This window comes from Perca fluviatilis, chromosome 10, assembly GCF_010015445.1.
Source record: "Perca fluviatilis chromosome 10, GENO_Pfluv_1.0, whole genome shotgun sequence".
NCBI classification, from domain to species: domain Eukaryota; kingdom Metazoa; phylum Chordata; class Actinopteri; order Perciformes; family Percidae; genus Perca; species Perca fluviatilis.
Genome location: NC_053121.1, coordinates 33,189,844 through 33,215,929, shown reverse-complemented (window position 1 = coordinate 33,215,929; position 26,086 = coordinate 33,189,844). Strand labels below are relative to the sequence as shown.

Below are 26,086 nucleotides of genomic sequence, written 5' to 3'. Positions count from 1 at the left end.
ATCAACTCTTCTCTCTCTATTTTCCAATTTCTTTTCCCCCTTTCTTTCTTTCATCCTCCCCTTCAGTCTCTCCCGGTGTCTTTCTGATTCTCACCTTCCTTCTTTCCTTCCTTCCTTCATTCTCCCTCTTGTTTCTTTCTCTTTTCCATCACATGGGGGATTACATTTCTTGAAATTCAGGGAGAAAAAGGGGGGAGATCAGGGAGTGCCTCGCCGCCACAGAAAACTCGCAGAGAATCCAGCGCTGACCTCGATTCTCAGCTCACTTCTTACACTTTCTTTCGCTGTTTTCGCTCGGGAAAAAACTTCAAAGAGCCGTGGGAGAGGCAGGGGTCTGGTCGCTTGGTGAACATCAGAGGACATCTCGAAATACTCCAACATTTCCCCAGCATGAAAGTGTGCCAGAGCGTGTGGTATGACTGAAAATCAGTCAAGAGAAAGGCACGATGGGATATTTCTGCTGCAGTCAGTCACACTTTTCAAACCTAACTGGTTGGATGTGCCGTAGTTATGGTTCTCAAATTGGAGGTCAGGACATGCTTTAGGTCAAAACCGGACATTTTGTAAACAAAACATTAAATGTATCTGCTTTAACTTCTATTTGTGAGATAATAATTGCAGCTTTTAGCCTTCCTCCACAGGTTAGTCATGCAGCACAGCCTGAAAAAAAATATAAACACCAAAATATAACCAAAAAACTGCTCACCTCTCTGCTTGTTTACAGTTGAATTCCTCTCAACTACGCCTACTTGCCACTCATACAGGGTGACAAGTAGGAGTTTTTGGAGAAAAGTGTGAGCCAAAAAGGGTGTATCATTTGTTTTGGTGTGAAATTCAAAATGCTATATTCCCTCCAGAAATAGACACATAATATAACGTTGTTGATTAGTGCTATTTTTGGTCTAAATGCCCAGTGAATCTGCATACTGACAACTTTTCATACACTTTTAAAGGAACACGCCAACTTATTGGGAATTTAGCTTATTCACCGTAACCCCCAGAGTTAGATAAGGCAATACATACCCTTCTCATCTCCGTGCATGCTGTAACTCTGTCTGACGGCTCCACCGGTAGCTTAGCCTAGCACAGAACATGCAGGTGAATGGTTCCAGTAATCCTACTGCTCCGAATTGTGACAAAAGTGACAAAATAACGCCGACATGTTCCTATTTACATGTTGTGATTTGTAGAGTCACGCGTGTACAAAAAACAACGTAACATGAGACACAGCCATCTTCTAACAGTAAACAAACCGGGAACTATATTCTCAGACAGGCTTGCTGCAAAGCAAATCATTCTGCCAAAGTACTATATTCTTCCGCCTGAGAATATAGTTCCCGGTTTGTTTAGGGTTACAAGATGGCTGTGTCTCATGTTACATTGTTTTTTGCACCGCTGTGATCACTACATATAACACAGTAAATAGGCACATGTTGGCGCTTATTTTGTCACTTATTCGAAGGCAGTACGGATGCACCATTCACCTGCCTGTTCTGTGATTTGGCTGATGGCTGGAGCCGCCAGCACTCAACTATGCATGGAATGAGAAGGTATTCGATTGTTAACTCTGGGGGTTACGGTGAATAAGCTAAAGTTCCAATAAGTCGGCGTGTTCCTTTAAGCTTGTCACTTTTCCAATGTGAAGACACTTCAGGCTTAACATCTAAAATGTTGTATGTAAGGAACTGGGACACAGAGTTGGAGTTGGTGGAATCTATAGCTGTTACTGGAGAGGAAGGATAAAATATCACTATATGAAATAATCTGATTATATTTGGCCATTCAGGCTTTAATTTAGGAGAGAGAGAGAGAGAGAGACAGAATTCAGATGTACAACTGTCATTGTGCTATAATAAGTCAGAAGTGAAACTTGACATCAGAGTATGCAGCTGGCTCCGTGACAAGGCATAAAACATATGTTGATGCTCACATATTGCAGTGCATCTTTATTCATCTCCTCTGCCAGTCAGAGTTGCGGATTAGGGACGGTTCGGCTTTGAAGTGGAAAGTTTTTTAAACTTTCTTTTGTGATCACCAAGTCTTGCTGAATGTGTAAAATATGAGGAACACCTGGTGTCTCTTCATAAAATACAACAGATATAGCACGTGAATTCAAGGAAAGGATATGATCCTATTTTGATTTGCAAATTTAAAGTTCCCTTTTCCTTCTACTTCTAGACAGAAGGACTTTTAGGCCTTGAAACAGAAGGAGGTAACGAGATGACTCAGGATGTTGACACTCGTGTCTACATGAAAATTCTTTCTTACTGAAGTGCAAATAAAACAGTAAAAAAATAAAATAAAAAAGGTGTTTTTTTTTTTTTTTACAATGTTTGTGCCTTTGCAAATTTTAATCAAGCATCACTTGAACTTCTTGACTTTTTATTAGTAAACTCCAAAGAGAAATGCTCTCAAAAAAAACACGATTATGCTGCAATTAAAACGGTAGCAATAACATTTTTATTTTGGGTTTGTCATTTTCAAGCTTGTGCAGAACAAAACATGGGTGCTTGTTAAGGATTTTAAGTATCAAAAGTACGTAAGTCAAATACTCATTAGGTGGGATAATGGCCCCTGTAGAGGTAATTATACCGGCATTATACACTGCCCAGCTGTTTATCTGGTTATGAGAACACCACGTTTGTGTGTTGATCTTTTATCTTCTTTATCTTACACACATTAACTGTTAATGTCAAATATACATAGGTGGAGTAAAGTTTCGAAATTTTCCAACTGAAATGTAGTGGAGCAATATATATATTACAAATACTCAACTACCTCAAAATTACTTGGTAAAATGTAGACATTTGTTCACTTTTTTAAGCCTTTATACGTTTCCGCAACAACATTTCAAAGAAAATGCTGTACTTTTTTACTTCCCTGCATTAATTGTATCTGACAGCTGTATTTGTCTTCCTTGATGGTCCATGCGTTGGTGGCATCACTTGTCATATAACGTGTTAAAATACAGGTGTGTAAAGGCATTTGACTATCTAACTGCAGATAAACACAATGTATGTGAATGGCAGGCCTTTTTCACACTTGTGCATGCACAGTTAGAAATTGCAACCTAATCTGAGCCATGCAGAGCTCCGCTGTCCTACTCTGTATGTACGCACTGTCTTTGCTCCTGCGTGACCGCTCATGCTGTGAGAGGGATTGGCATGAATTGCATTTTCATATTTCACACACTCCAAAGCCGCACAAATCCGAGCCACGGGTGACGGCGCGGAGGTTGCCGCGATCTCATGTTTGAGTTATAGTGTTAGTTATCATTGAAATCAGATTTCCCCCATGTGATCGTTGAGTATACACAGAGAGTGGCAGCGATGGATGAGGCGAGGCTGATTATGCATAGCGGGAAGCCATAGATCCGTCGAGCTAATTCATACACCAAGACTTTCCAAAGCCATCAGGAGGCACAGACGATTGAATCATAGTTGTTGATGTTAACGTAGAGGCAGGAGGCGAAATTGGAGCTAAAAGCACAATTGGGGGTTGAGAGAGAAGCAGAGTCTTGGGTGTTAGGGATCAATGGGCATGCATAATGCTGAGAATACTTACCCGAGGAGGATCTCAGCCAGCTTAGCTCCATAGGGATTTTCATGGTAATGCCTAGTTCAGGTGACAGCAGCATCACAGTGCTCTCAAAGATACTCCGAGCTTTGAAAAGATGACTTTCTGCAAGTCCGTACTACAATTTGCGATACAATTTAGCCTTCCTGTTTACCTTGGCTAATACCTTTCAAAAACAACTCGGCTACTAAAAAAAGAAGTAGTTGACCCGCTTAAAGAACTCCCAAGTATGCAACACTGAAATACTTCAGCCTGTAAAGCTCCATAGCTTATGATTATCTTTTCTCTTTCAACAGCTCGGCGAGTCGGAAATGCAGGAGGCTTAGATTCCGAACCTCTCACTGCTTGGTTTATGACTTCCAGTGGTGTTTTCTACATTTTTTAAATGAACATCAAGACATCTTTTTCTCTATTTTAGCCTTTAGATGACATCCCTATCAAACAGATGTCATCATGGCAATGATCGGATCATTGCTTTTTAGATAGATCGGCAAATTGTGTAAAATGAGAACCATGTCAGAAGCTACTATTGTATTAATGTGAAATGTGTGAGTCTTTTAGCTGCATGGATGATGGGGGGAATTTTATTGCGGAGCTGAAGAGGGAGCCGCATTAGCATCTGTAGTCATGTGGGAAATACTACTACTGAAAATGCTAATCTAGTATTGATGGATTCTCCTAAACATAGATCTTGTTTGACAACGAAAGCAAATCCCCTTTCCAAGTCATGCATTTGGAAGAGTTCTGTTTTAAACTGACGGCCTCTTGTCTGAGAAATTTTAACTAACGGTTCTATGTAGAATATAATATCACTTTTTCTTACACACACATACTCATCTTCCCAGCTGAATTGATTACTATAAATACAAAAAAAGGGAACACACAATCCATGTCAAGTATCAACATTCCATGCTGCTTTTTCTTGTTATCCACAAGAGCTGCGACGTACTGTAGATTTTCTTTTAGAAAAGTTCAGCTTCAGGCACAATTATTTTAATGTTCATTTGCATACAGAACTATAACAGGGGGAGATACATGAATCTGTTAATTAGTTAACCTGTTAATTGGCTCTGGTATGTTAGGATTCAAAGGTGTTAGAAGTCACATCTCAGGTATGTACGAAGTGTATAAATAGGACAAATGAAAGTGGGTGTGAAGATTACTAGGTGAAGGTGTGATAAGGTAAAACACCCTTCAAAAGAAACTGATGGATAACAAAGTTTTAGCAAAACAGATCTTTTGAATAGCTCTGCACTAAAACAGACTTAGTCACACTCTATCTCATTGTAGAGACACAATAAATAACTTTTGGTAACACTTTACTTGAAGGTATCTACATAAGAGTGACATGACACAGTCATGACACATGAACCCTAACCCTAACTCTAATCATAACTTGTCATGACAAACACTGAATGACACTTACTAAAAGAAGCGTTATGTCATAAACATTTATGACTTGTTTATGTTTCTGACACATTCATGACAGTGTCATGTCACTCTTATGTAGATACCTTCAAGTACAGTGTAATCAAACTTTTTGATTTGTCTTAACCGTCTTCTAATTTTAAGCCACAAAAACAAATCCTACATATGAAATCAGTGAAAAGCTTTTTATATACTTGTCTAATTAGTTGACAGATCTAATTATTCATTTATTTAACTTCTCACTTGTGTATGATCCTCTCAAAGGCAATTATCAGAAGCAATTATTTAGTTCCACAAAGAGTTCCACAAATCTTTGTCACATCTGACTCGGACATAATTGCTTTCAGGTCTCCTACCTGGCAGAACAGCAGCAACACACAACAAGCCAGTTATAATTAGGCCTTAATTAATTTGTGTTTGAATGAACTAACATCATCTCAGTGATTAGATTGATTCATAAGTGGTTATAAAAAAAGAAAAAACTTAGTATAAAAAGTATAAAAACTACTTTGTCTGATAGTTAATTTAGATTTTATACAGGTCCATTGTTCATTCACAGCAAAACATTGACAGGTATAATATTAGCTTTAATCAATGAACAGTGTACTTAACCCTCTGAGGTCTAAGGGCATTTTCATATACCTTTTTAAATTCAGCTTTTAAGGGTATATGCATACAAACGTGTGTTTCATATCAAAATGTTCACAACAAACTCAGCTTTCTGTACAGTGAGGCCCAGAGCAATGTATAAAGAGATAATTTGGCCCGTAAAGCTGAAAAGTTGATGTTTGCTTTTTGAAATTTCTCAAATCTCTTGTGAAAACAAACAAATCAATGGTTTTGGTGCTTGAAATAAGTTTGCAAAAGTCTCGGGTTCACTAGCGTAGCTAAATATATGACTAAAATAGTAAATAAATGTCTAAAATGAAATTTTGTAATATCCCTTTTAGAGTAGGACTGTTGTCAAACATGGCTTGGACTCGCCTGTGCGTCTTTTGTCCGCAGAGGGTTGTATGTGATTATACCTCTTTGGCTCCTTATTACCTGCTTTATTTTACTCAGTCACATAAAAGCATCTCCACAAAGCTAATTGGCTTGCTAGTTAGCTTCAGCATCTATATATATATATATATATATATATAATATATATATATATATATATATATATATATATATATATAATAGAGAGCTGAAGGGAAACTAACGTCCAGGTGGCACTGAAAGACTACAGCTAAAAAAGTTGGAAGGAACTGTAACGTTTTGCATGCTAACAAATTATTTTCAAAATTACAAAGGATTTTAATTCTAATATCAAATGTTATAAGATATAATTTATATTAAAACTGGATAATAAACCACAGGAACTTGATATTAGATATGTCAGGGGGTTGTCTGGTGGTTGCCAACAGCTACTGTTTGTTTTACATGTGGAGCAGATGAAGACTGGGCATACTTTATTACCAATCATTGACTGAAAATTCAGTGTATACACACCAGGTATTGAAGTAACAGCATGAAGTAACATTAAGTTAAATAATGGGCAATGAACAAACACATTATCACACAAAATATAAAGATATCTAAAAGAAAATGAATTAAACACAAGCTAAAATGGTTGTAATAGACCAAGAATGAACACCTGAAAGACACCATTTATCTTTTCACCGTTTTCTCGTGCGTTTTTTCAGACTTATGTCATGTGAATTACTTTCAAGGTTATAGACCATCAAAGATCTCTAGCCCTCTATCCTGATGCAGTTCATTGAACTGTCAAGACAGATGCACATGATTTAAACTCTGAGGGGGTGTGACAGCTGAAAGGAAGTAGTTCCCATCATCTTGGAAGACTTGTATCCACGTTTGCAAACATAATATTCAAATCCTGATCAGGAAAACAACTGTTTCCATCAGAAAGGGGATGATTTAGGTTTTCTATTTTAATAATAACCAATAAAACAACAGAATCTCATTCATTAATACATACTAAACCAAAATGTTTGTCCTTGAATTTACAAAGACTTTGCACAACTCATTATGTTAAAGTCTGCATTAATACCTCTGTCTCTCACAGATGCATTTCATGAGCCATTCTTAGGTATTTCCTTTAGTGTAAGCACACACAATGATCAGAAAACCAGACATAGCTGTAGACATAGGAAAAAACACTGGTGTTAGATTATGCCTTCAAAGTACCAACTGATTTTCAAACAATCTCCTATCCCTGACTGTATTCATGTTGGTCAGGGTCAGCCATAACAGGTCTGTGTTTTACAGCTTAGCCCTTGAAGCATTCCGATGTTCAGTAACCTGCTTAAGGACACTTCAGCAGGGTGATGACCGAAGCTGAGACCTTGAATCGATAATGTTACCACAGAGCAAAGCCACTTCATGAGCCCTATCTTGCACCCGCCGCAGCCCAAAGCCCGACCCAAGTGTCTTTGCTAGTTTAAGACCGACGCAGTTGTCAATTTCCCGTCCAGAGCCCACGTCGTTTAAATAGCAAATGCACCTGTGCCCATCTGTGCACCCATGGGCGCGCTGGTCTTACAGGGAGGCGTGTTCAGGTGAATTCTTGGCGTATTGCTATCTTGAGGCAGCAGGAAGTGATCGCGCCATTGACCAACAAAAACCTGGTCTGAAGACAATAGCGCAGCATTTCATTGTTATTTTAACAGCAAATTAGTAAAATGCGCCTAGGCTCGTGCACAGCGCGCACACACTATGCTTGTTACACACACACAGGGAAGTGCAGAAGCACACAAACATGCAAAAGATTACAAATAAAAATATTACGGTGCAAATCCGCCATAATAATAGCAATGCGCCTGGCTTTTAAAGGGAATGGGAATTTATTGCATGTTATGCCCAAAACACACCTATGATTACAGTAATTAAGACACTAAGTACAACCCTTTTGAACCATGCGTTTCCGCCGTCAAACTAGCAAAAGTGGATTTGGACACGCCCTAAATGCAAGTACGCCATGTGCTTCACGCCATGTGCTTAGATCGTTAAAATAGGGCCCCATGTGTTGTAGGAGCTTCATGTCAGTCATGTGCTGTTGCCCAGCTTTGTTGAACCATGTATAATGATTCTTAATACATTTTTTTAATCCACCATGTAGTCTATTTAATAAAAAATGCATACAATCTCTATTGTAATGTTTTATTGATTGTCTTAACAATTTTACCTCCAAAATAATTAGTTCTTTGTAGTTTTTCTTGTTGTAGTATCTGCGATTAACATGTTGTTTCTTTCCTTCACAATGAATAAAATTATAGCTAAGTAATGTTAAAAAAAAATTCTGTAGTGTACTGTAAATGGCATATTGTACACAGTAAACTTTCCTCTCATTTGTCTGTGTTTTAGCTCCCCCATGACTCAGTGGTTGGTAGAGTCCTCGGTGTCGCCCGTGGAGGATTTAGCCTGCCGCAGCGTCACCTCCATGACTCATTATTGCAGTGACGCTTGAGTAATTGCATATGAAGTTCTGCGATTGCTCTCCATGATCTCTGGCACGCGACCAAACGTGCCACCCCGAGCTGTCACGGGTTGTTAGAGCATGCTCCAACACAAATACAGTAGTCCTTATCTGGAGAGCCAGACGAAGCTATCAGACCTACATTCCATACAAAGCCAGTTATCATATAATGAACCAGTGATCGTGGGGATTAAAGTGGCTGCTAAAGTGATATCATCCTGGAAATCTTCAGGCAGGAAAATGTTGCATTTTGGTGTATTTTTGACTTGATGTATCATAGTTTTTTGTTGAAATCTTTAATGGGTTTGATTTATAACTAAGGATAATTTTTAGAAAGATTACTGGGATTCTTTCTTAATCAGACATAGTTCTTGTTACATTGGCTGTCTTATGTTGAGTGCTCTGATCATAAACTTGTTTTAGATTTTTTTTCAATCAAATGTAAAGTTCATTTACTTTCTGATTTTCATGATTGATAGTCTCATTAAAGCTGCAGTAGGTAAGATTGTGAAGAGCCAGGACTTTGCCAACAAATTTGAACATCGACAACTTCTCAGTCCCTCCCCCCTTTCTGCTGCAGCCCAAACCGTCTCCTAAGCCCCTCCCACACAACGGAGTTTGACAGAACTGCCGGCCGGCATGTCAGACAACATGTTCAATAACTAAACACCAACACAACGTTAACTTTACTCACCAACAGTAAAACGATGCTAACTAGCAGGCTACCGTTAGCCATTTCAGCATCATATCAGACCGACCACTGTGCTAACGTTACTATCATCCTCACCAACGTAGCTTTGTGGACTTTTGACTACTAATAACCAAGTGAAAGATAAATCATTCATGGTAATTATGTTACCTGTTGAGAGGAAATGTGGCTACATCTGCATCGTTCTTCAGATCTTTAAAATCCTGCAGCCACGCCACCTCTGAAAAGCCACTCCATTATTCAGAGTTTTGGAAAACCTTTCTGCAGCTCGTGCGCGGGAGGGGGGAGGGGAGAACGCTATATATGCGTGTGCCTGAGCAGTGATTGACAGGCAGATAGACCACCCCTGTGGCCCTGATTGGAGAAAATCGACCGGGAGCGGTGGAATGTTGCCAATGGCACTACAGGCTGTAGGAGGTGCCAGAGGAGCTGTCTTTTTTTTTTCTTTTGACCTAATTCATGTAGTTCTACTGGAACATAGGGTCAGTTTCAGCAAATATGACAGAAAGTTAGTTTTATAAGACTTACCTACTGCATCTTTAATCTAGTGGAATGTGCTTCATCCACATATTACTAAGATAAACAAATATATCCCACAAGTAAATGGGTTGTGGTGACCTGCACTCTGTGTGTGTGTGTGTGTGTGTGTGTGTGTGTGTGTGTGTGTGTGTGTGTGTGTGTGTGTGTGTGTGTGTGTGTGTGTGTGTGTGTGTGTGTGTGTGTGCGTGCGTGTGTGTGTGTGTGTGTGTGTGTGCGTGCGCGTGTGTGTGTGCGTGTGTGTGTGTGTGGTCTGCCTCGTCCTTGGTGCCATCCTCAGAGGTGATAAATATCTCCTGTCCCTGCTCGCTCATCACCAAGGCCAGCCTCTGTGAGGCTGTCTTCCACTGATAGTGGTTGCGAACAGGTGATAAAGCACAGGAATGATGTACCTCAAGCCTCCATTTCCCATGTACCCCAGAGATTTCCTGAGGTATGATGTGGAGGAGGGGTGGAGGGGGGTGGGGGGAGCTTCCTTAGTGTCCTCTTTTCATTTCTCTTCCAACACATGAAAAATCATTCCCTGTTTCTGTCCGCTTTGCCAAATACTTCAATTGCTGACATGTTTCCTGTATTTCCACCTGCTCTGCTGCTGAGGTCCTCACTCCGTTTGGCACCTACACATCCACTGGACTTGTGGTGCCTTTAATTCACTGTAGTTTTTTTAGTAAACTTTTTAGTAAAATTTTAGACTATATTTAAAGAAAAGTCCAATAATAAAATTAAAAATTGTTGGTGATTTTTGTCAGTACAAGCTACAACTTTCACAGCAAGGGAGCTCTGTGTCTTGCTCATAGACACTTTAGAGGAGACTGAACTTGCCAGCATTCAGCTATAAAATAATCTTCCCTTGGTCATCCCAATGGAGAAGCAATTTTCTGTACCGAGCAGGGCTTTCTCCTCTCCTTTTACCCAAAGGACAACTGTGTTCCAAAAACCAAATTATTCTCCTTGATTGAGTCAATAGTTGTCAAGGACCGGCACAGACAACTCAGAGTGAAAAGTGACTCAGTTTTCTTTTCTTTTTTTCTCATCTTTTCAAGGTCTGACATCAATAAAACTTTGTGTAGGAGTTGAAACTCAGCCACGGATCTTTAAAAGCATCACAATGCAACTATGACATTTACGTGACCTTTAAAAAGTAGGCGAGATGTGAATGTGAACATGTTTTTGTCACTTTATAAACATCACACTGATACCAGATTGGTTCCTTCTACCTCAGCAACACCTTTTTTTCATCCAGTCAAGACAAATTTAAAAAACCATAAACTGCACACGAGGTCATTATCAAAATTGATTGTGTGAGATTCATCAGATTATGTCGTAAAATCTGTTAAAGATAAACGTAAAAATAAGACCCCAAAATGATGCAAGTTGTTATGGCCGACATTTCAGCAATTATCTATTTACACATCCAGCAGACACAGAGCAAAATTAGCATCCATCAGAGTTGTGTTTCTATCCGCCTGTTAGCCTAAACATCAATATTCTGTATTCACTCTGCTTTTAGCTCTGTTTTGGTCTCCACCAACTGCTGAGAAAATATGTGGTTCTGTAGTTGTTTCATTTTCTTTACCAGCTCATTGCTAACTTTGTCTGTCTGCTGTTTGGTTGTGGTCAGGTAGATTATTTTCAAAATCGCATACTAACATACTGCGTACTACATACTGTGTACTATATACTCAATAATGTATTGCATACTGCATACTAAATTAACAATTAGTTATGCCATTACCAGCAGACTGTTAAATACTGCAGTATACTCAGTAGGCGATTTGTACAATTTTAACATGGGGGGCGGACCTAGTTTGTTTCGTTCACCAGTGACTAGCAATCCGCCCCATGAAAGACTCTTTGTAATACCCCCCAGCCCACCCCAGATCCAAGTCAATACTGAGCAAGGGTGGAATTTAGAGAAAAAGTTGCAATTACAAATCCATCTGCTACTTCAGCACCTAAAACAGTGCCCTGGATTTATCAATACACAGTACAGTTAGGATACTGATATTTCAGAGCCATGGTCGGGGCCATAGATTCAAACTTGAAAACCTCAGTCAGATAAGGATCAATGACTCAGGCTTAACATATTCAACTACCCCTCTGCCCTTGCACTCTCTCTGCTACTAGGAGATGGAGAGGGGGGGTGCAGGTAAACAAGGGGCATGCATTTTTGTCATTTTTCCAACAAGGAAGATGGCATGGCTGTTAAACTAAAACAATTTGCTAAAAGAGGTTAAGAATCTATAGAGCTTTTTTGTCTTCACTGTGGTCTTGTAACATGACTAAAGGATTTGGGATACAACTCACGGAGGACACTGAGAGAAAGAAGAACACAGCTAACATTTTCAGCATGCTCTCTCGCTGTAACCATTCACAATGTTTTTTGCTTTACGGTAAGGCTCCCTTGGTGGTCATCCACTAGGTTTTGGGACCACCTTCCTCCCAGCCCCGGGCAGGAGACTGATGATGATGGTTGGTGTGGTCCGTGGGGACCCGCTGGTCGGCAGTCGTAGGAATGCTGAGGACCGATGACAGATGGGAGGGCAGGGACACAGAGTCCTTGAGCTGATCCCGCTGTTTCCTCTCTCTTGCTTTATCACTTTTTTCCCTTTTCCCTCTGGTCCTTACAACACGCTTTCCCTTTTTTCATCTCTTTCTCTCTCTTTCTCTCAATCTGTCTCTCTTTTCCTAGCCATCCAGTCTCATCTTTCTTTATCTGCCAATTCCCTTGTATCTTCTCTCTCTTCCTCATGACTTTTCCCTGACATGGATTTCTCGATTATCTTTCGATCACCATTCCCCTTCAATGTCCTATGGCATTATTCCTCTTTTCTCTTTCCTGAATACCACCTGTTCTCTTTTTTCCTCAGTGCTCTTTTCCATCATTGTAAATGTTACGCTAATCTCTAATTTATGCACAATCATTGTCAATGTCATTTTTTCGCTCTCATTCTACAGTAGTTAACCTTATTCCTCTGTCCTTTTTTTTCCTCCTTCTTCTCTTTCAGCCCTCTCTCTCTTTTTCTGTCTTTGGGCTCCACAGGGGACTCTTCTCTTGTGGTCTCACCCGTCCGTCAGCATGAAACACGCAACTCATGCACACCCACATACACACACAAGTGGAAACACTTGAATACACCTGGAGGACACACACTCAATTACTGCTCTGACAGCCCACAGTGGCTGTGCACAGAGTTAAGAGCTGTACATTTTGTTCCCATTCTTTAACACCCAGCAGAGCCTCATCCACACACACAGAGCACCACAGATACTTCCAGACACTCTCCCCTTGTGTTTTCACACGCTCTCAAAATCTAAAGCCAGCATTTTATGTAACTCTACCCTGTCTAATCCACCGCATGACCCGACAATCCATAACTTCCAAAGTGCCCCCTGATCCCTTTTCAGTTTCTAATCTTATTCTAACTAAGCAGAGAAAGCCTTCTACTACTTTTAAAATCAGCCCATGGGTCTCAGCTGACCTAAAACAAAAAGTCCCTTTTAAACTGTAATGAATTAGCACGGTTAACTAGCTCTCCCTGCTTGGGGCAATGCACTAAACATATTAGGTTAGCACTGTGGGGTAATAGAATGACTTAAAACTAATTTTAGCCACCCTAGCGATGTGTTTCTGAGGATGGCAATGGATGGATTGGCATTGACATTTCCTACCGACATCTCATGATCCACAGAGGATGAAGCCTGCTGAGCCGGACTTTTCACTTTTCATTTCATGTGAGGTTTGAATTGTTTTTACTAGTGAGATGCCTCGGCAACTATTAAATGGGTTGCCATGAACTTTGGTGCAGATATTTATGGCGCCCAGAGGATTTGGTGACCCTCTGACTTTTTTCTCTAGCACCACCAGCAGGTTGACATTTACAGTTCAGAGTGAAATGTCTCGACATCTATTAAATGAATTACCATGCAATTTAATGCAGACATTGTCTTTGTGAGTTTTTGTGATATTCTCAACTTGTATTCCCATTAACCTATACTTTGGCTTCAATATCTATTTAAAAGTTAGGTTTTCTTCACAATGAGCATTATGGCATCACAGAGCTGCTAGCATGACTGTAGACTCTTTTTCTTGAGTCATGTGAAAGACAAGCAAGTAAAAAAGTAATATTGATCCCTTTCCAGTTGATGTCCTGACTAGTTTTGATCTGGTGTTCACAGATATCTGATATTCAATCAGTCTCTTCTTTAGGGTCCTTGCCATTTATTGTTCCATTCAGCCATTGCATGGGATGTCAATCAGCACATCTGTCTTCCTATCGGATCCTATTTTTTTGGCTGTACCAGCACATAACTTAAAGTGTTGAATGGTTCTGGTAGATGGGTTTAGGTTTAGATTTAGATTAGATTTTATTGTATTTGTCATGGAAGATATTTTAGAACTCCAGTTAAAACCTTTATTTGCAGTTGCCTTTTTCTACCATTTTAAGTAATCAACAAGTTGCCGTGAATTGCTCTGATTGTGGTGAGGGAGGAGTTATTCATTGTGCTTTCTAATTAAGTACTTTAGACCATGTTTCCATGTTTTTCTAACTGCAGCTAAGGCTCTCAGCTGTTCCTCTGGAGCTTTCTTGCTTTGCTTACCGTTTCCAGACTCCACAGCTGGCAGCGTTTGACGACATCAAGGCTTTTGGGAACAACAACTGTCTCACGCCTCTACGCAGCAACTTTGTCACAATCAGACGAGCTAATTAGCCCTGAGCATCGAGATTAGTCATGTGGAAGCTTGGCAAAGGCACTTCATAATGTGAAATACAAGAGATAAAATGGCATCAGTTGCAAAGAAGTCAAAAACATCAGCAGTAGGCCCCAAAAAGAGGTTTATCTGTCTGATATGACAGCTAATGTATACTGAAAAATAGTTCTCTTTTAATGCAAGAATAATTGTAACTAAACAAGATCAAACAGATTGTCAGATTGAGTTAATCATGTGTTAAAGATGCTACCTTACTGTATATCCATATTGTTACCTAATTGTATACAATTTACTAGCAATAATTTATATTTTAGTAGTAGTAGTAGATCACTTCTAATGAGAATGGGAAAATAGATCAGGTCTTATATCTTGTTTGAGCTTGGACTTCATGATATATATCTTGGTACTTCTTGTCATCATGTCGTGTGATTTTAATTTGAATCTTCAGACGCTAAAGTTTAACAAATTTCATTTTCAAAAGTTTCTCTGTTCAGCGTGACCATAGAATGATCTAATATCCCTGAAGTGAGAAGGGATTTTCGGCGACAGAGTCAGCTTGCTATGCATACAAGATTTGGGAAATCTCCTCAAGCTACCAGCAACAAATCAGGCGGAAAGTTCGCAGGCCCATTTAGCAGTTTGGTTTGGCCTATGGGGCAAAGCAGACAGAAATATTCTCTAAGACTAGTTCTTATGAGTGTTACTGCAAGAAAGTAACTCTAGTCTACAAGGTTCTGCTTTATGAACTGACAAAACAAAATGTTTTCTGTGAAGGACCATCTCTCTCTCTGTCTCTGTCTGTGGATGTTGTTTTCGTGTTGCACAAGAGTGAATGGCAGAATATGTCTTTATATGCTTTGTTATGGCTTGATACCTGACAGCTCCAACAGTGTTGACCGTGTGCACACACACGTTTTTTTATGGTTAACATTAGGGAGTGGTTGTGGTTGTGGCACATTGTGTAAGGTTAAGGTTAGGCAATTATAAAACAGATCAAGAACTCTGGTCTTCATCACAACCTTCACACCCTTACTCTCTACATCCCTACACAAAAGGACATAGGGTATTTGTTTCCGGATTGGCACTGGACATTGCAGGTCCTAGGGAGACTGGGGTAGTTGGACAAAACACACCAGCTGTGTGAGGACATGTGAAGCTTGTCATTTGATGCCCGCAGCACACGCCAGATGCTCCACACAGACAGAAGAAGAAGTCAAGATACAGCATGGTGTCAGCGCCTGAGGCCGCTTTGCCAGTGCCTGCAGGCGTTTTAATGAACCAGACTTCGTCAAGAAGAGGACTTAATCAAAATGACTTTTCTTTTTTGCATCTTGCATCTTTTGCCATCATCAGAAAAAGAAACATGAACTGATGCTCCGATCCAGAGCAAGTAACAGTCAGAGCAATGGCAGGAAATGTCTAATTTCCAAAATAATTAGCAGTTAGAAGTGATGAAATAAGGAAACAAAAAAAGTCAAAGCTACAATACAAGTCAAAATTGTAATAAACAGAATGTAATTATAAATGCATATTTGCTTCATCTCTTGTTTAGGCTTTCTAACATGTATGATGGGATTAGTAGCAGAGTGACCTCCAGTGTTGGTTTATTATGGTTCTTTCAACAGCACTCAAGCCTTTTGTTCTCAGGGCTTGAGCCTTAGTCCAAGTGGACACGTTGCATGAGGCTGAAATTCCTGTTGGAGATAGCAAAGGACAAAGGCAATCAAGAAAATTGCTAATAATTTATTGCAGTGTCTTTTATCTCAGACTCTTGTTCGTGGCACTCACCTCTTGTTCCATCTGTTGTCACACTTGACACAAAGGCACTTTTGTCTTTGATTCACTTGAGGGAAGATTGTGGTGCTCTTTCACTGGCCTGAAATGGATTGAAATACAAAGCAATGTCTATTGAATTATCCAAATGTTAGATGTATCACTGTGCACACAAAATGGTTAGCAACAGCCAATAACTGAAATCTATTATGTGCAATTACTGTGAATTGCCGGTATCACTCGTTCAAAGACTTTTGCCTGACAATTTGTGTTATTTCGCACTTTACTCTCTCTCTCTCTCTCTCTCTCTCTCTCTCTATCACCACCAACAACAGGGGCCACCAAAGACATGGGCAAGATGCTTGGTGGGGAGGAGGAGAAGGATCCCGATGCTGCAAAAAAAGAGGAAGAAAGGCAAGAGGCGCTGAGGCAACAGGAGGAGGAGAGGAAGGCCAAATATGCAAAAATGGAGGCAGAGAGAGAAAACCTTCGACAGGGCATTAGGGATAAGGTAAGAATACTCCGATACAGCTAGTAAAGGTTCTTGTTTGCTTGTGGAATCATTGGTCAGTATCTGAATCCTGCTTTCCGAAACTGACAAACAAACATGCCCACTTTAAGTAGGGATTGGCCAGCTGTGAAAGTAAGCAGGATTTGAATGTCTCTTTCACGCTCTCTTTAAATTCTTTGCACAACTATTTCTGTCACTTTTCATGTGAAAAAACGATTATAACACGATTATAACACCATGAATGCATTTGTGGAGAGACTTTCTGAAAGTGTGTTATCTCCATTTGTATGATTGATCGCGCTACTTTCTTAATGTGATGCATACTGAACCCTTAATGTTGCCTGGATTACTTTTTTTTATTAACTATTGCAGACATGTGTATATTCACTTTCTGCAAAACATTCATTTTATTTAAAAATGTCCCTACAATATCCGACTAAAGCGTGATTGAAGGATGAGTTCATCTACATTACAGGAAGACATGTTTTGCAGACATGTTTTTTGCAGATATGTTGAGTTTTTACCCCTAAGATTTCTGCCAGCCCCATAATACAATGGCGATTAATTAAATTCCACTTTTATTTTGAAGACTCAACAGCAGCGTGTCTTTGCAGAGACAATGTTTGCAGTTAACCTGGATAATCTAAAGCAGTTGTCTGTACTGTGCGGAGCATGGCATATGTTGCAGACTGGTCAGGTTCGTGAACACAAGTGTGCTGTATGTGGTTCCGTTAACACAAACAGGGTTCCTTGGTGATGAAATTCAGTTTTAAAAGCTTCAAACTGATTTTTTTTGTCTTATTGACCCCTTTTTTGGCTCTGCAAGATTATCTTGTCTTTGATAAATTCATGCTTACTATTTAATTCATCTGTAGTAAAATGTTAATTAATGGCATCAAAGTGTCTGCAGCTTGCAGTCAAATGTTCCTCTTGACATTGCTAATATTTCATTGAATATTTGACTTGAACACTCTTTGAGAGCTTTCGAGTTGGGTTTAAAACTGTTCCATGTGTAGCCCTTGTGAAGCTATCTTTGGAATGCAGAACTGATCCTCAAACTGATGCCCAGTGGACCTTTAGTTTAGTTTTGGAAAGAATAGAGACAAGGGAGACGGAGCGATATGACAGCATATCTTTGGAAAGTGTTTGATTAGCGCGAGTGGTGAGGGGCTGACTAAGCGTGACTGTCTTCCCTTTCAACTGATGCAGGCTTTTGTAATTTTGTAACAAGTCTGAGGGTGAGAGAGAGGCCGACTAAGACAGATTGCGAGAGAACAAAACAGAGCGGCATAGAGGGAAAGTAGAGAACAATCAAGGGAGCAGAGTGAAAAACAGAGGAGGTATCCAGCAACCAATCACACCCATGTTTTTGCTGTCATAAAGTCTGGAGGAAACATATCTTAGGTATTGACCTAACACGCATGATTCCACTCTTCATCTCTAGTGCAAAGGTACCTAGTTTTGAATGCTCATGTTGTTTTCACAGTTATTCTAGTACTAGTTATTCTAAAGATGGATAAATGATACTCGTCTCCATCCATGTTGGAATATCTCCTTAATAATAATCTTCACTGTCAAATAATGAAGTCAATAATTTACATACATACTATAAATGTTTCCTACAAAAAAGATAAAAGCATTCATGTCATGTGAATTAGTTTAATGCTCTGCTGTTACTGTAGCCATAAGCATTGAGAGAGTGAAGAGATAAAGATGAAGAGTCCAAGTATAGATATAAACTCTACTGTCTTTCACTGATTATTTGCTGCAGCTTCCTGCTGATTGAATGTTGACCCTTTAGTTTTATAGCAGAAATTGGTTTGGCATTTATTGCTGTTGCATTATTGTTGAGGAAAAAGATTTGCGCTTTAAGACCGGGGATCACAAAGCTGCGTCTTATTAGCTGACAGGGGATGAAGAACTTAAAGGAGATGGAGCCCAAATGGTCTCACTGGCTGCAGACAGAATCCTTCAAATTCAGTGTTATATAAGACCAGAAGTGAAGCAGTTGTCAAAGAACCAGCCAGATGCTATTATTTATCAGTGTGTTTTAGCCTTGGAAGTCTTTCATTACAAACATTCTTCTATTTAGTTGTTATTCTTTTACAAATGACTTTCCAGACCTCATATGTTCCTTGAAAGCTTTTGTTTTAAAAGCCGATATTATTGAGCTGGATGCAAACTTAAAAAAAATGGCAAACTAATTTGAATAATAATATTTAAAAACCTTAGTGTTTGCATATTTTTCCCTCAACAACCCCATTGCTTCACTTTAAGACACACACAGATGCTTATACTGCCCCCGCCTCGATAAAACATCTTCACAGCAGAAATGGACCCTAGTAGTCCTTTAAAATATTTATTGCTGCAGAATCACATTCACGTGCACCTGGGAGTGCAGCAGGAAGGAGTCCAGCTCATTTTCCACATCTCTGCCTCAAGATCAACCATCACTCAGCCCGTTGACCTTCCTGTGCTCTGCAGTCCACCAGTTGTCATTTTACTCAAACTATACTTTAGGTAACAGTGAACCCAGATCTGGAACCTTTTCATCAAAACAAATGCAAACAAGATAATGATACTGAAATGATCTTGAAGTTAGAACTAATATCATCCACTCCCCATCTGTTCAAATTAATAAAAGATTCAAGTTCAATTAAGGAAGCAGTGTTTAAGCCGACATGGATCATTAGTGGTACATTGTCTTAGCCTGTCCAGACTTGTTTGTTTCATGTTGTCATTGTGCAACAACCTTCTCCAAAATATCAGCAGTGTCGCCCCAACTTGATGTAGATCAAGTTGTAATTTGTCCAGTTCTTATTGTAGGTGCCAGCTGAGTGATATCATCAAATTTGCAATTCTTTTTTTTTTACATTTGATGAGTATTACAGAGAGATGACTCAAATTGCACAAGACAGCTATAAGCAAGGCGCTGGTGAACATATTTCCCAGCTGTTGTTATTCTTTCTATGTTTAAATTGCAATTTTGTGCTGTTTCTCCTCTAAACACTTCTTCTTCGTCTTGATTTAATTGAAGTCTGTTGTGGCTCAGGGCTTTGTATGGTAATCGTTAGCATTGTACATTACTCCGCTTATGTGCCTCTGCCTGTAATTGGTACATAAAATATCCAAAAAGGTCAAATTAGACCAAGCAGCAGTTAAAACTCCCATGTGCACTCCCAAACCCAGAAGCACAAGCACGAAAACAACATTTCTCTTCAGCTCCACGCCTGCATCTAATTTAAGAAATCGATAGTAACTGCTGTTTATGCAGGACGCAAAAAAGCTGCAGTACATTGTGCTTAAACTTAATGAGGAAGCAGCCTGCAGCTAATTCATGCAAATGAAGAAATGTGAATTACGTCGCAAGAGTACCAATCATTTTCAACCAATTTACCTCAATTCCATAAAATTATCATTTCACGCCTCACGCCTCTCTACTTTTTAAGTAAAGTAAAAATTGCCACATTTTGAAGTCAGTCACAGTATTCTCAGCAGTGAGTGAGCACCAGTCTTCTTTGTTCCTTTTTGAAGTGAGGGGAAAAGCATTTCCCACCTTTATTCTAAACATAGAAATCATTTCAGACAGGAACACTTTCGTCATAGATTTAACCATATATTGCAACAAATGGAAATACAGATATGCTTGGCGCCGATGGCTCCGCTCTTGATAATGCTCCCTGGACCGGCCAAGCAGCAAGCTAAGCTGAAACAGAGAGCACAATGCAGAACCTCCCCTGGGTAATACATGAGTGAGCCAAAAGAAAGACAATGAAAACAATTTTAAACTTTGAGTCATGGTCATGTTAGGAGTCTGAACTAGGAAGGTGGAGGCAGGGGTGGTGGATGCAAAGCGTTGCCAGCAGCAGAAGCAGCAGCAGTGAGTGAAGCAGCGTCAGTGTAGCAGGGATGGCTGTGATTGGTGTGTGCCTGATAGGAACGATGATTTAGTCAGCGGGCGTATGACTTCCGTGTCCTGCATGAACTAAGGCTAAGCTTAATATAGTGTTTAATCACATTTTTGTCATGGTGCCTCACTTCTGCAGTTTACAACGTTTCTGAGTGAATCAGAACGTTAGGTGAGACAGGAGGTAGAAATAAAAAAAACGGGGCAATTCTATGCTTTGCAGTGTCAAGGTCAGGTTTAGGGGCCTGGCCAGAGGAACACTAGATAAAAAATAGAATGAACGTGTTTGGTTAAATATGAGTAAAAAAAAAAAACTATATAAAAGTTGCACTTTCACGGTAGGAACAAAACCAGAGCCCATTACTGGACACAATGTACTGCAGGAAGCCACTGCTAATGCTTGCTCTTGAGGGAATTACTGTAATTGTTGGGGTTTTGGAATTTATAGTGTGTGGTCTAGACCTACTCTATCTGTAAAGTGTCTCGAGATAACTCTGTTATGATTTGATACTATAAATAAAATTGAATTGAATTGAAGGTAGGGATGGCGCAAAAGTGCTGAAAGACAAAGTTTAACGATACATTTGATAAAGCTCTCATGTGTGTGCGCTAATTATGCAGCAGGAGCCAAGAGGCAATTAGCCTAGCTTAGCTTACAGACTAAAAAGTAGGGGGAACAGTTAGCCTTCCCTAAAAGACGGTGTGGTTAATGGAAAGTTATGGGACTTCCTGGAGTCTCCCTCTGCTTTCAGTCGATATGCTAAGCTAAACTAATTAGTTTATAGTTTCATAGGGAGCGGACAGAAACGAAAGTGGTCTCATCCATCCATCCATCCATCCATCTTCGTCCGCTTATCTGGTGTCGGGTCGTGGGGGGAGCAGCTCCAGCAGGGGACCCCAAACTTCCCTTTCCCGAGCCACATTAACCAGCTCCGACTGGGGGATCCCGAGGCGTTCCCAGGCCAGGTTGGAGATATAATCCCTCCACCTAGTCCTGGGTCTTCCCCGAGGCCTCCTCCCAGCTGGACGTGCCTGGAACACCTCCCTAGGGAGGCGCCCAGGGGGCATCCTTACCAGATGCCCGAACCACCTCAACTGGCTCCTTTCGACGCGAAGGAGCAGCGGCTCTACTCCGAGCTCTTCACGGATGACTGAGCTTCTCACCCTCTCTCTAAGGGAGACGCCAGCCACCCTCCTGAGGAAACCCATTTCGGCTGCTTGTACCCTGGTACAAGCGAAAGTGGTCTCAATCAATCAAAATCAAATCTAAATCTTTGCAAGAAAGGACGTGAGCGTCTTTCCTAAATTGTCAAACCACTCCTAGAATTTGTTTTAAAAAAAGGTTCAACTTCAAACCAGTGACCCCTCGAGAAATACATCTGAATGGGGCTTAATATGTTTGCCTGTTTTTCTTTTTGTCTGTCCTGTGTAGTATGGCATCAAGAAGAAGGAGGAGAAGGAAGCCGAGGCAGCGGCTGCTATGGAGCAGGCCTCCGAGGGCAGCCTCACCCGTCCCAAGAAGGCGGTTCCCACCGGCTGCGGCGACGAGGAGGAAGAGGAGAGCATCGTGGATACGGTCATGAAATTCATCCCGACCCCGCTCATGGATATGTTCAATAAAAAGTAACAGTGTTGGGTGAAATGTGGTTAACTTTGTTAATCTACTTTCATAACGTTCGTAACGTTCATCGAAACCAAGACTACTGCCGTATACCACCCTGCCCCCGCCTAAACCTGCAGTCACACTTTTCTCCACCCTCCAGCCCCTTTCACCCAACTTCTAAGTTTCCTGGGATGACTTTGTCCTTGATTTAAAATAGCTGATCTCTGATGGTGATATATACTTTTTAATCTCTCATATAGAGCATCTTTCTTGATAACCCTATTCTAAGAGTATGTAACACCGACACAGATCTAATGTCTTTACTTCAAGGCAAATCTTATGCCACGTTTTGTTAATGTCAGGCACTTACAATAAAATCAGATATCACCGACCATTCACCCTTTTTCTTTGTAAATAGCCTCTGGTTATGAAAAAAGAGAGAATTATATATGAGTGAAATATGACATATAACAAGATGACTAAGAGTATAAGCCATATTTTTAACTTTTAGGAACTTATCCAAATCATATCAAAATTTGATTGAATTTTCCTGTTCTGTTCTTGCTAATATTTGATACATAGAGTGTATATAAATACTTGCATTTTTATTAGTTTTCCGTTGTGAGGATTCACCCTGTAAACTGTCCCACTTTATGTTCTCTTTGGTTTATTGTGAACGTGTAATATGAGCACTGGTCGAGTCAAAACATCACCTATAAAACCAGAAAGTGATGGAATTCATTTAAAATGAGATATTTTAGTTTTGTTTACTTTTGTTTTCAAGCATGCAGTTAACTTTTGTGAAGTGAAGTACACATTTGGATACCATTGCATTTGTTATGATAAAGCGAAATACATTAATATATGAGGCAATAACTGGTTTTCCATTTTTATTTAATTGACATCTCGTCCACCAGTAGGAGATCATTGACTTTGTGTCTGAAATGTTCTTGCATGGGGAAAACTATGAATGTTCTCCATACATGACGTCCGTCTCAAAGCAGTTAGATGACATTCTTACTCTAAATTCACTTGCTGTACATGTTTGTGTTTGAACACTCAGTTTTTTATGTCCTGTGGCAGGTGTCGCTTGCTCTGCTTCTGCAGTAGCACGTGTAAATCTTAGACCAGGCTAGTTCATTTGGATTTTTGTTGACATTTCCATCAATTGTTTTGTAAGAAAAAAAAGAAAAAAAAGAAACTTCACAAACACAACCATGTTGTGAACACACTATATGTGAACAGACAGTGACAATAGTGCAATATATTGTTCGAGATGAAGTTGTCCTGTGTCCGTTGGTTAAACCCAAATCAGCAATAACAGACAATCTTCAGTGTTGTGTGTTTAAAAGTTCTCCTTAACGTGTTAGTCGACATTAAAGGCACAGATGTGTCTGCATAGTAACAGTAAAGCCTTTGTATAGGTCAGACATATTTGATTATAAAATAGAACGGGGGGGTGGGGGGGGGGGGATTTGTTTTGTGTAGTAAACAATGTTCAGTCATGTGTTACAGAATTTGAGCACAAGCAGGATTTGTGTTCAAAATCACAAGCCAAACGGCAAATCAAATTTTCAAATGCAGACATTAACAATACATGCTAATGAGAAATTAGATGAAAAACGTGACAGCCCCATGACCGTACAAGAGAAAACGTTTACCTGCTCAGTAGAGTCCAATCTGTCCTGCTTGTAAATGTCATGGGACAAATTTCAAGGGGGTTCATATTAGGATGAAATCTAAGGTTTCTCCATATGTCTTGTTTTATGTCCTTCATTCCACAGTGTCTTGTTAGAACATTCCAGATATTTCAGACATTCCACCAGACTTGTGCTGGTAACACACAAACGTGGATATTTACAGTCGGCCTCAGTCGATGCCTTTGTTATCCTACAAGTATCATGATGAAACTTAAATTTGATGTTGATATAGCCTGAATAGTCGCTAGAAGGAATCAAATATACATATGAGGAATAATGACTTGACCAACTAAATGCAGAGTTATTTATAGCTGCCATGTACAGAAAATAAAATCCCACACAAAGTTTAAGGGAAAGCATAAGTGTGCTATTAGCAGAGATCAGTTCAAACTTGTGATACAATTTTGTTAGAAAATGTTTTTGTGATTCACATGAGCACAGTAGCTGCATCAAGGTCTTCTTTTTTGCCACATTGCCACTGTTTTTATTGAGCTAGCTTAACATGAAATTCTGAATGTGTGCATTCCTGTGGCATAGACGTGGCAAATCCAGCGCTTTGTGAGCTCTGTAATCATGTTGAAAATATATTTAAAAAAAACATCCGAGGGCACAGTGAGGTCACCTGTAGAGCACATTTATCGAACTTCTTGTGATTTTATTGTTCTAGTAAACTGCCTTTGCCAGCCTCCGTTCAGCGTGTTAGCATATAGTTAGCAACCAATAGTTGTTTGCAGTTATGGAACCGAGCATCAACAACACATGAATCCATAATCAGAGTAGTTATCCAATCAAACCAAAGAATAGTGCTGGTAGTTGTAGGCTCAGTCAAGAGGTTTCATTGTATTTATTTACTGCATCTTATTTATTCTGAAATTCTCAGGTATTTTAGCTTTAAGTTTGAATAGAAGTTTAAACCATAACTAGCCTTCTCTAAAGCATTATTAGCCCTGGACTTAAATTGAACAATTGCATTGCCAGTGGCCTAGCACGCATACTGTACACCAACCTTTATTTCTAAATGACATGTCTCTTCTTTGGCCCAAGAATATTCCAGAAAGCTATGATTACTGCCCAGTCAACCCAAGTAGAGGACTTTCCCAGCGGCGAAACCTTCTTCACCAAACATCATCAGTGTGTGCAGTTCATCAGGCTACCAGTGAGTCTTTTCCAAACTGGTGTGCTCTGAAATCCTTTCACCCTTTGCATCTCATCCGCCAACACCCCCATACACCCATTCATCATCATCTTGTAAATGTCAATTGGTTGAGCTCTAAATGGCTTATAGACTACTGCCCAAGTCATGCGTTATCAATAAGTATTTGTCAAGTTGTCACAAAGCCACTTCGGTTTGAAGTCACTTATTTCTGCCGCTCATACAGCCATTAATATGATTAAAAAACTGCCTGAAAAATATGACACATAAAAAAAGAAAATTACTCCTTTGATGTGACTTGAATGTAACTGTCTGATGTTTCTCTCTCTTTGCATCTGTCTTTCTCTGTTCTGTACGTGTTGAGAAGATGCTTACTGTCGTGCAGTATTTTTCTTTCCCGTCTGTAGCCAGTCCTGTTTCTGTCCTCTGGTGGTTGGTATTTTTGAAATTTGCATTCTTTTGTACTGCGAAATCTTCTCACTCTTCTCCCTCCTCTCTCTATCTCCCTATTTGTTGACAAAATGTATGCATGCTTATGGTGTGCGACGTAGGCAAGGTTGTTGCTAATCGTTTTGTGTCTTCTATGTGTTTCAAAGCGCCACCTGTTAGCCTCACTGCATGCCATTTTAGACAGATATTTCAGTCTGTAACTTTCCTGCAAAAATGGAATCACCGCACACTCTGAGAATAAAGTGATTTCATATAATTTTTCATCGTCTTGTGTTTCTGCATTCAAATAGTTCTGCAGCGGGCCTTTGGCTGCTGCTCCTACTGTGTAAAATAAAAAAATAAAAAAACAATATATGGAAGCAGTCGTAGTGACGTACAGTGTATTTCTGGTTGGGGAGGCAAAATCATCCCTGACTTGTGAGACTAAGACGTGAGTCATGGATCACATGCCATTGCATGGCATTCGTTAAGGAAGTATATGTGCAAAGACCTTCAATGTATATCACATGTTGCTGTTTTCTGTTAGTCAATTCTGTTTTTCATC

General features: G+C 39.8%; 1 protein-coding gene across 5 annotated transcripts in view; it reads left to right on the top strand.

Annotated features, from left to right (window-relative positions):
* LOC120567091 (complexin-1-like) overlaps positions 1-25,800 on the top strand; it is a 59,079-nt gene extending 33,279 nt beyond the window's left edge. For 4 of the 5 annotated variants that reach the window (XM_039813897.1, XM_039813898.1, XM_039813899.1 and 1 more), the window contains exons 3-4: positions 16,554-16,729; positions 22,069-25,800. In XM_039813897.1, coding sequence (XP_039669831.1) covers positions 16,554-16,729; positions 22,069-22,263 — 371 coding nt within the window. In that variant the 3' untranslated portion in view covers positions 22,264-25,800. Of the gene's footprint in view, positions 1-13,211; positions 13,467-16,553; positions 16,730-22,068 lie in introns of those variants that run through there. The other variant, XM_039813896.1, reaches the window with a different exon arrangement.
* Positions 25,801-26,086: the final 286 nt, after the last annotated feature.